This window comes from Dendronephthya gigantea, unplaced genomic scaffold (genome assembly GCF_004324835.1).
Source record: "Dendronephthya gigantea isolate DGI-Jeju-01 unplaced genomic scaffold, DenGig_1.0 000022F, whole genome shotgun sequence".
In the NCBI taxonomy this organism is placed as follows: Eukaryota; Metazoa; Cnidaria; class Anthozoa; order Malacalcyonacea; family Nephtheidae; genus Dendronephthya; species Dendronephthya gigantea.
Window position 1 is genome coordinate 2246791 of NW_021163032.1, and position 10609 is coordinate 2257399.

A 10609-nucleotide genomic window follows, 5' to 3' on the forward strand; every position below is an offset into this window, starting at 1 on the left:
AGTAATAGCTGGTAATGGGTTACCAAAGATGTTGAAAAATACTTCCTGATTTTCAGTTCTTTGTATTTCAAAGATATTTGCGAGTCTAGTTTGTGTGGGAATTTTACTGCATGATTAAAATAGTTATTACTATGATTATTTTATAGGTTAGCTGTTTTGTGGGGTGAAAGACATATTACAACTTGCTGGTTTTTGATTTGTTAGTTTTTGCTTACTGTTGAAATAGATACTGAATGAACACTTGCCGTCCCTATATAATGTTTTTAGACGCGTAAGCCTTGTGTTTCGCAATTTTCCCCTTATGCTGCCCAGCCTGTCCTATCCCTAGTTTCTAAAACTATCCACCAGGGTCCGGTTGTATCAAGCCCGTTCAGCTTAAAAGTTGGTTAAGTTCAAAATAGAAAGCAAGTCTATTGGTTTATTCAACAAGAAAACTAAATGTTTTTAACCCTAATACAAAGTTACTGTTTACAACTACATATTCAGTGCATATATAATATTCAAGTTGACTAATTCAAGAAAGATCTAAAGCCGCGTTTAATTGCACTTCATGCCTAGACCTGGACCAGGTCTAGCGCAAGTCCAGGTAATATGTGCCACGTTCACACTGTTTTCCTTGTTGCTGATATTGGATAGCCAAAGTAATCGACAAAATACTTGGAGAAAGACCCAAAACACGGCGAAAGCGGGCGCACCGCATACGAAAATGCAAATGTTGGCCTTTGCCAGGAGCGCACATGGCGTCGAATAATCCTAATTGCAATTGTATTCTGTGCTCTCGAACCATAAAAAGATATTTGGCATCCGGGAAGACGAAATTTAACGCTAGTGAGGCTCTTCGACAGTTGCCATTTGATGTTTTAGAGACATCACTTTACATTTTTCGACAGTGTCTCGATAAACTAAGGAAACGAGCCGCTCTTCAGTTGCTCAACATTGTGAGGGAATTTAAAGAGATATACGAAAAAGGACAACTCAAAAGGCGACAAGTCTTTGAAGAAGAAGAACCGAACCGCAAACGGCCATGTATTACAGCGCCAAATTTGCCCAGCACATCCCAGACATTCACAAAGGCTACGACATCCGTTGCCAGTATACGTGAACTGGTCAGTGCGCTGCCCGAATTGTTGGAAATACCAACTCCAACTTCACATTCAACCCCAGCTGTTTGCTCAGCATACAATTCCTTTAAATTAAATGTAGGGCACACAGTCCGCAAGGCTGTTTCCCAACGGTGAACAGCTATATCGTAGCTGTGCATTTACGACGCCATGTTCTCATAACAAACAGTGTAAAATTATGATATTTCCAAAAATAATTTATTCAATAATTAGCGACTAAACGAATCAAAATGCTTGATCTATCGTTGATACGTTTGAGCCAATCACATTCAGTTACTTAAATCCGTGTAAGTGTTACGTCAACGTACACGATAAAGGTCGCAGTCCAGCAGACTGAATTTTCCCCGTTTAATTTCCGGCCCCATAATTCCGTGGCTGTTCACATGAGTTTAGTTAGCCGAGGTCTAACGTGAAATAATTATGAAGTATTAAAATAAGTTTTTCAGACCGCAAATAAGCACATCCATGCTCGTGTTAGTATGACTACCAGGATCATGTTATTTACTCATTTCAATACCTCAAAATCTTACCATGCTTTGTTAAATTTAGGGTAACCCGGCTCATGTATAAACAGGGTAGAAAAGAAAGATACGGTTATTATGCGTCGTAGTTATGGTTCCGACGGTGAAGGTACTTTCTTAGGAATATTCTAATTTTTTTTTCTCTGTGGCTGGTGGTCTACACGCCGAGTTTATACGTCGCACTCTGGTCGCCTTGAATGCAACTTAATCAAAAGATAATTAAATGATAAACTGCATTAGGCTTCAGTGCCATGCTGTTATCCATTATTTGAATTGTATTTAGCACCAACGAAATGTGATGGCATAAACTATAAGCTTCAGTTTACGAACAAAGATTTCACCGTAGTCCGCACCCGTTGTTCGTTGTGCATACATGCATGCCTTCCTCAATGAACTCCCGGCCAAATGAAGTTAAAATAAAGATGAAAACTAGCCCCTCTACACCTCTTATAATTTAACAGTAAACATTATACAAAGCCCATGCACCTAATAAGCTATAATTATTAAATTCATATACCTAATCCGTGATCGAGCCCTCTAAAATCTTTCGTAAATCGTTGACATTATACAGTTTGGCGCTGTCATTTTGTAATATCCGTACATTTTATAGTGAAATTAGCAAGGATTGTGCGTTTCCTGAACGATCTCACGACTTCGAGTTTGGCCGGTCAATGTTGTTAGTTTCGAAGACTTTGACAAAGCTTAAGTCATTAGTTTTACTGGACTATGGTCAAACCACTCAGGCAATCAAAATGTTGTATACACAGTATAGGGAATAAACAGTAAAAGCACTCAGGTAAGAAATTTTTGTCTCACGCATATCTAATTACGCATGCATTATCATAATTATTCACAGCCAATCCGCTAACGGCAAGTAGGAATTGATTAAATTTATAGAGTGTATTAAAAACTTGCTATTCATACTTTTTTCAGTAACAAAAGATCCTAGGCCGCTGGGAATTTTTAAGGTTGTGTTTTTATACAGGGTGTCCCAAAAAAAGCCCCCTCTATTGAAATCAAGCCTTTGTTAGAATCTAATTGCATGCCTTAATAATTTATTATGATAAACCCAATTGAAAGCAAGACGCTTTATTTGAATGCCTCAACCTAATAACTATGCTATTTACACATGCACTACTGCGTTGATCATGCATTTAAATTCCAGCAAAAGCTTCATTTCAATAGGGGGGACTTGAACTTTGTAATTGTAATTGTAATTGTAAAAATTGTAAAATACATGGGCAGCTCGAGAACTGAATTGCGTATTTACAAGCTAATCTAAAATGAAAACATATTGACAGACACTACAAACAATCTATATATAACTATTTAAAAATCTATATTTAAAAGTTCCCGTTAACTATTAAGATACCGATAAAAATTCGCCAAGTCTAACGACCATAGTTTATGGCGGAGGCCATGATAAAAGTATCTCTGAAACGGTTTGTTCTCCAATTGGGGATTTTAAAATGCCTATTTTGTCTTAATTGATGAGCTCCTTCATGAATCGGGGGTAAAAGTTTATTCAGCTTGTTATGTTTATCATTCACAGTTTGGTAAAAAAAATCCCTACATATTTTTTCACCCTATGACATAATGGTGGGAATATTCGCTTACAAACAGGGCTTCATGATACGTTATTCCTGGGTCGATAATTGATAAGGCCCGTTTTTGTAAACGTTCCAATTCATTTAGGAGGTACTTCGGTAAAGCATAGAAGAATACTGGGATTGCATAAGTCAAAACAGATCGAATGCATGTAATGTAAAAGAGCACGAGATCTTTTCGAGATAGTTTAGCTCTTTTCAATTGCACAAGAAAGTATAGCCGTTTCGCTGCTTTCTTTATAACATTATTTATGTGAACATTCCACGATAGGTCGCTAGTTATTGTGACCCCCAGCACTTTTGCACTTCTAACGACTTCTAATTCTTTTCCGTATACATAAATCGGTTGAAAGTCTTCTTGGTTTCTTGCAAAGCATATCCGTAATTCTTTGCATTTTTCATCATTTAATTTCAGTTTATTATTTGAAAACCATTGGGCGACGTTATCAGCTATGTTTTGTGAATAACTCGGAAACCCCCTTTCTACGATTTCTGAAGATGTTGTATCATCAACGTACTTCCACAAAAGGGCATTTATATCGTTGTTAAGAACTAAATCATTTATTAGCAGTAAAAATAACCACGTTCCAACTTTGTTCCTTGTGGGACTCCGGAAGGAACTGAGCCCCATTCAGAAAGACAGTTATCAGCAAGTTTAGTTCGTTGAGAACGGTTGGACAAAAAATCAATTATCCAATTTACTACACAGTTAGGTAAGTCCAAATCACAAAGCTTCTCGACAAGTATTCGATGGTCTATTAAATCAAAAGCCTTTCGGTAGTCGAAAAGTATAGCCCTAACAGTGGCGCCATTTCCATCAGTTCCTTTTGTCCAAACATAAACCATATGGATGAGAGCGTGGATCGTTGAAGATTTGGGTACAGCTCCGTATTGGTTAGGGTCCAGAATCCTTAGAACTGCAGGTTTTAAATAATCTTGTACCACAAAATTTTCGGCAACCTTTGACAAACATGCTGTTAAAGATAGTAGGTCTCAAATGTTTGTTTAGATTTTCCACAGGTTTTACCTTGGGCAGTGGAATTACATTTGCAACCTTCCAAATAGATGGAAGTTTCATTTCTTTAAAGGAAGAGTTAATGATTTTACTTACAGGAAACGCAAGGAGCATAGCATATTCTTTTAATAGCCAGTTCAGAATTTCATCCAGACCGCAAGCTTTTGATGGATTTAACTTTGCTAGAACTGCTTGGACTTGTAACTCCGACACTTTAGGGTACACCGGGGATTCTTCTACAGGTAGACGATTTAAAGGATGGGGTAATCGATATTCTTCTAATGGGTCAAGGAAAGCTTTATTTATTGCGTCTGCTAAATCCACTCTAGAATAATTATCTACTCCTTCGACTTGGATTTGATTAATCAGATCGTCAGTAAAAGACTTGGAGCCACATAACCTTTTAACTTCATTCCACCACGTTTTTGGATTGTATTGTTTCATATGTTCCACTTTAGACTGATAAAATTTAGCTTTAATCACTTTCCTTTCTCGGTTTACTGTATTTCTATAAAATTTGTACTGCCTTGACTCAGCGCCATGTTTGTGAAAGGCATTTTGTCGATTCAGAATTAAAGACTTTAAATGTGCGGTCATCCACGGGGCATCTGTCGAATTTACGCGAATCTTCTTCACCGGCATTAATATACTCAGTCCGGTGTGCAGTACATTGTTAAAAATATTCACCAAATCCTCGCATGATTCCAAGGATGAAAATAGTGTAGGACTTTTTTGAGACACCCTGTATAGTGTACGTAGGGAATAAAAATAGGATTAATAAAGGCCCGTTCACACGATCCGATTTGTCGGATCCGATTGTGTCGGATCCGATTGTATCGGTTCCGATTTTTGGTTGACTGTTCAGACGATCCGATAATTTTTTGACGGGCTTAGGGGGGAGGTAGGTGGCCTGCGTATAGGTGTTTCAACCATAAACAAATTCCCAAAATGAGGTTTAAATCAATGGGTTTAATGGCTGACGAGGAAGCTAAGAAAATAATTGGGATTGTTGGTGTCGAATAAAAGCTCCCTTTCGCTCCACAGAGAAATAAGCTTTTCAGTTTCTTCGTCTGTCCTTTTTCTTGCTTGGTCTTTTCTCTTTCCTTTTGCTTTCGGTTGCTGTTCTTGCACCGTCGTTGGCGTGTTTTCAACAACACCAGAACTATCAGTCAATCCGGGAGCAGCAGCCATTTGTGTTATCTAATTTTTCGCGCCAAATTAAATTTGGGAAGTATGGAGAGTGAGAAGTCTGGGGCTAGTCGGCTTTCTTTGATCTTGTCGGATGAAAATAGAGCAAGTTCTATTTCCATCCGATTTTTTAGACTGACGGATCCGACTGTCGGAAAGTAACTTTATAGGTGTTCACACGATCCGATTTGTCGGAACCGATACAATCGGATCCGACAAATCGGATCGTGTGAACGGGCCTTAAGACAACTAAAGTAAGACTTTGTGCACACGGCAAAGTTTTCGAGCGTTTTCACAATTCACATTCGTTAATTTTCGTGCCAAAACGGTTTTAAGTTAAAGTTAATTTAACACATTTAGCATATTTTCCTTGGAAAGCGTTGACAAGGCGTCTAAACAATAAAATAGGGGAAAGATTTTGAAAACGCTCCGAAACGACGCTCGTGTGCACGTAGTTTAAGATTTTTGCATATATCTTACTACAATTTTAATATTAGCATACTCGAAGCCATGCATGCAGTCAATTGCAATTTCAAGCCAATCAGATCTCGGAGCTGGCTAACCGCAGCCAGTATAACTGATAAAAGTGAACAAGTTGCACAGTGAAAATGCACTACTGTTCACTGCCTATTACTGTAGTTTATAACTCATATGCAATTGGCATTAATATTAACTTTTAATTACGACTTCGAATTACGGCTTTTTTCATGATAACATGCAGTCGAGATTCATCGAATTATCAAATGACTCAGTTGAATTATTGAAATCAGTACTATAACATGCTTGACATTTCAAGTAACATTTTAACATGCTTGATTCTTGCAGTCGGGTTACTCGTGTAGACGGCGTAGTCTTCCTGGCCATGTGGCCAATCGGTTTCATAAAAGTGTAATTCAAAATCCTGAAATAATCTTCAGTAACCGGCCTAATTGATGTAAACAGCCTCTTACAATATTGCAAAATCGGCAAGGTAGGTCGGTGTTTGAACTTAGCTTCCTTATGCATACAGCTGTCTAACTACTCGAGCTATTTCAGCTGTGTTTCCGACAGTACAGTTTCTTTCGGTATAAATCAATTTTATTATAATTTAAAGCGATCTGCATGCCCTAGCTGAATGCTGAATACACAGGCAAACACAATTGATGCATAAAAGTCGGTTGGAAAACTGAGGCGAATATAGCATCACCCCGCTGTCAAAATAACTCTCGAGTATTTTTAGTAGGTTATACGAAAGAATCTGATCGATGTGCAGCCATTTTATTGCAACCACCCAACTAATCTTGCGTGTAACAACACGGGATTTGGTTCGATTCTTATTGAAAGATCTTAATTCTTTTGGGACAACTGCAGTAAATAAGGCGTTTGAGAATTTGGAATAATTTCTTTACAATTGCCAATTGATTTAAGCAAATAAATTTATCGGGTTTCTATTCGTGTTTTACATATTCAAGTTGTGATTGAACAGTTGAATAACGTGATATGCATATTGCAATTCTTCATTTCCCGGTTCATATCTAAAATTTTATGATACATGTGTTATCGTTGCAAGTTTGCCGAATATTGAGGTTTTTCATTTAATAATTACCCCACTGTTCGTGAAATTAATTGGGTAAACTAACCCTGTATAACCTGTCTGCTCTGAATGTCAACATTTTAAAATCATCTTCGCGCGGAGACAGATATAATTACGTGGAGATCAGTGCTGTTTGAGGAAACAAATTAGACTCAGATTGGTGACTCGCTCGCTGTTGCAATTCAGAAGGTGAGTAAAAGAATTAGAGAAATTGAAGTGTTTAGTTGAAAATGACTTATAGATGTGGGGGCAGTTGCATGTTCAAAATCCGATTAGCTAACCCTCTGGATAGAAGTAATATTTCCTAAAGCTTCAAAATGAACAGTGGTTTTGAAGCACATAACTAAAATACTGGATTAAAATTTACCCAGGGTTAACGTTAATCTAGCCTTGAACAACTGGCCCGTGGTGCCTATATTGGTAATCAAACTTTATAATTTTTATCAGCAAGTTTATCTCGGTGTTTGACATCAATGATGTTCTCTTTTTGAACGAGAAATCGAATTTAGTTTAACATTTTGGACAAGAGGCAAGCGAACTTGTTTTCACGTCCCTTCTACTCGTCAGCGATGATTTAATTTTTTTAATGCCATTAAACGAAGCGCAGAATTTTGAACAATGAAATCTTTATGAAAGCAGACAAACAATTTGTGACAACAGTTCCAATATTTATTATAAATGCCATGGATAAATATTCATCAATTTAAAATCGGTGCATGTTATTTATCAGATATTATATTCATGCAATAGAGATTTTTAGTTCAACGAATATCATTCCAAGTCGCATATCAAGATAAACTTTTGCATGGCACTTTCTCGTTCATAATTTCTCTCAAGTTACTTTATGTTTGAAAATCATGCACCAAATTTGTAGACTAGAAGCATTTGTTCTGAAAATTCAAAATGAACTTGCTGTTTACGGCTATACTTTGTCCTAAATGCTGAGATCAGGGTTGAATATTCCTGCATGAATTGACGACTTTGGGAAAACCAAACTACCTTAAAATCAGTCTGTTTAATACACAAAGAGGTTATCAGACAATTTATTTGCCCAGGCCGTTTCAAATTTTGGTTTTATAGCAGAGCATCGAACTTTTAGGGAAGCGCTTTTTAAGTTATTTAGGTTTCCTCTTAAAATTGTTACTTTAATCTCGCGCATGCAGCTGTGTTTGCCAGCTGTCTGACAAATGTCGTGTTATATATTACTCATAGTACTAGTGCCAATGACGAGAACGATGACTCTATCAACCAATGCCACTGGGATGTACAACCAAAGTGCCAATGGGACAAGGGTTGCTGAATGTGTCCCGAGGACCTTATGCGAATGGACATCCAATGACTGGATGAAAATAGCACAGTTCGAGGAAAAGCGTGCGCTGGCAGAAAAAGTTATTTACATCGTCATCATCATCTTCACAATTCTTGGCAATACACTGGTTTTGGTTGCGACATGGCGAGAGAGAGATCTTCATCAACCAAATAAATATTTTATCGCATGCCTGGCTCTCGCCGATCTTTTGGTTGGTGTGTTTGTGGTACCACTACGGTTGTATAAACTGTACCTGACGAATGAAACGCAAGCATCCATTTCCATTCATCTTCACCGTTTCATGGTGTGGATCGATACTTCAGTGATAACGGCATCGATTTATACCCTGACGATCATCAGTTTTGATCGTTACCTCAAAATCAGCAAGCCACTGCTGTATCGATCAAGAATCACAACTTCTGTATCATTAAAAATCATATTTGTTATTTGTATTTTCTCTTCTTCACTTGCCACTTATGTCACAGTTCCTCGTTCTGGGTCCGATGCAACACAACTGTCGGCTAGCATTCAGAAGCAAGTAAAAGAAACCCAGACCATATTAGCAATAGTCTCGTTTTTCGTACCCACGATAATCATGCTAATTATGTACGTTCTCATCTTCACCGTGGCTCACAAACGACAAAAAAGACTGCGAAATGGCGGACTGGGCGAAACGTTCAACGTACTGGATCAGCGAACTGCCTTTCGCCAAGATTTGAAAGTGATTAGAATGCTTTTTCTCGTCGTGGGTCTGTTTATAATTTGCTGGGGTCCGTTTTTTATTTGGTGGTTGCTGTATCTTTACTATAGACGTTTTATTGATTACGATAACACCTCGTTAAGCTATTGGTTTCGTTTAAGAAAAATCCAGACAGCAATTGTTATACTTCCTCTGTTTAACAGTCTGTGTAATCCAATGATTTATGCATGGCTTGATCAAACGTACAGAAAAGCCTTTAAACACCTGTTTCATCAACTCGTCTGTCGCGAAAACCCAAGAGTACAGCAACATGGCGACCCAAATACAATTCAGTTACAACTCCCGGGGAACAGATGAAGTAAATAATAGACCAATTTGTCTAATTCACCATTTCGGTTGGAACTGAGTTGAACCAGGACCAGACTCTCGACAATTATCATTTCCATCATTTCATGACTTCGGCATTTTGAGTAAAATTCTATATATTATTTCTACTCAGAAACCTATTCGTTTTTCAGTCAATTGTAAATTAAAATTTTGATTTCGTGCTCTTTATATACCATCATAATAATAAAAAGGTTTCGAGTGCAATTTGGAAAAAACATGCACGAATGAGTTTTTCAAAGACCTGAAGATAGCACGAGTCGTATTACTTATTAATAATATATATATATATATAACCGAAATGTACACCACACCGAAATGTACACCGCACCGAAATCAACCAATCATAGTCAAGTAATACTTTTATATATATTATTATTTCTGTAACAATTGCACACTTCATATTGATGTCACGGCTCTATTCCCAATTCCCCGTCTGCTTGTGAAAAGGGAGATATATATGGATTTCTTATACGAAAAGAGCCTAATCATGCACAAGGAGTACAAGAAAAGTCATCTCAGTTGCGTGTATAGAGCTGGAATTCCTTCGAGGGGGAGATTGGGGGCCCAGAGTAATTCGCCCGCTTCTCTCTTCTCTATTACCTGTGTCCTTCAGCCACCTTTCCCTAGGATAGTGTCAAAAAATTATATGAAAAACGACGAAAAGGGTCAGGGAAACATGAAACTGTATTATTATGCATTACTAACGCAATCTCGATTGTGATTGGCTAAAAACCTACAGATAATTCTCACTGTCTTGCCACCTACACGACATTGAAAATTATTCGTAGTGCAAACTTCGGCTTGATAATTTTCGATATCACACTCAACCTCATCCAATAATTGTTAAATAAATCGCACTTCAATCGATGTAGGTAAATTCTAAGGGTTTTTAAATCATACACAACTCAATTCAATCCAGGAATAGTTGAGCCTAGATTCGATTCCTGTCGGAGAACCAATAGTTGACTAATTTTTCTCAACTTTTCCTGGCTTGAATTGAGTTGTGTATGATTCCACTAGAAATTAAGACCCTTTAAAAAAAGCTTTATAAAATTTACCTGCATCAAGTGAAGTGCTACAAAATCAAGGTTTTAACCGCGTTTTGGTCTGATCGCTAGCACATCGCTTTTGAAATTATTCATGCATGCACAGACATGTTTTTAATCTAACGAATAAAGAACAGGTGAA

General features: G+C 37.5%; 1 protein-coding gene across 1 annotated transcript; it reads left to right on the forward strand.

The window, feature by feature from the left end:
- Positions 1-8260: 8260 nt before the first annotated feature.
- LOC114522405 (D(2) dopamine receptor-like) lies at positions 8261-9391 on the forward strand. Its single transcript, XM_028543076.1, has one exon. It carries the CDS (start codon positions 8261-8263, stop codon positions 9389-9391), a length of 1131 nt encoding a protein of 376 aa, XP_028398877.1.
- The last annotated feature ends 1218 nt before the right edge of the window (positions 9392-10609 follow it).

Excerpts from the sequence above, each read along its gene's own strand:
- LOC114522405 (XM_028543076.1), top strand. The coding sequence starts at position 8,261 with ATGACTCTATCAACCAATGCCACTGGGATGTACAACCAAAGTGCCAAT.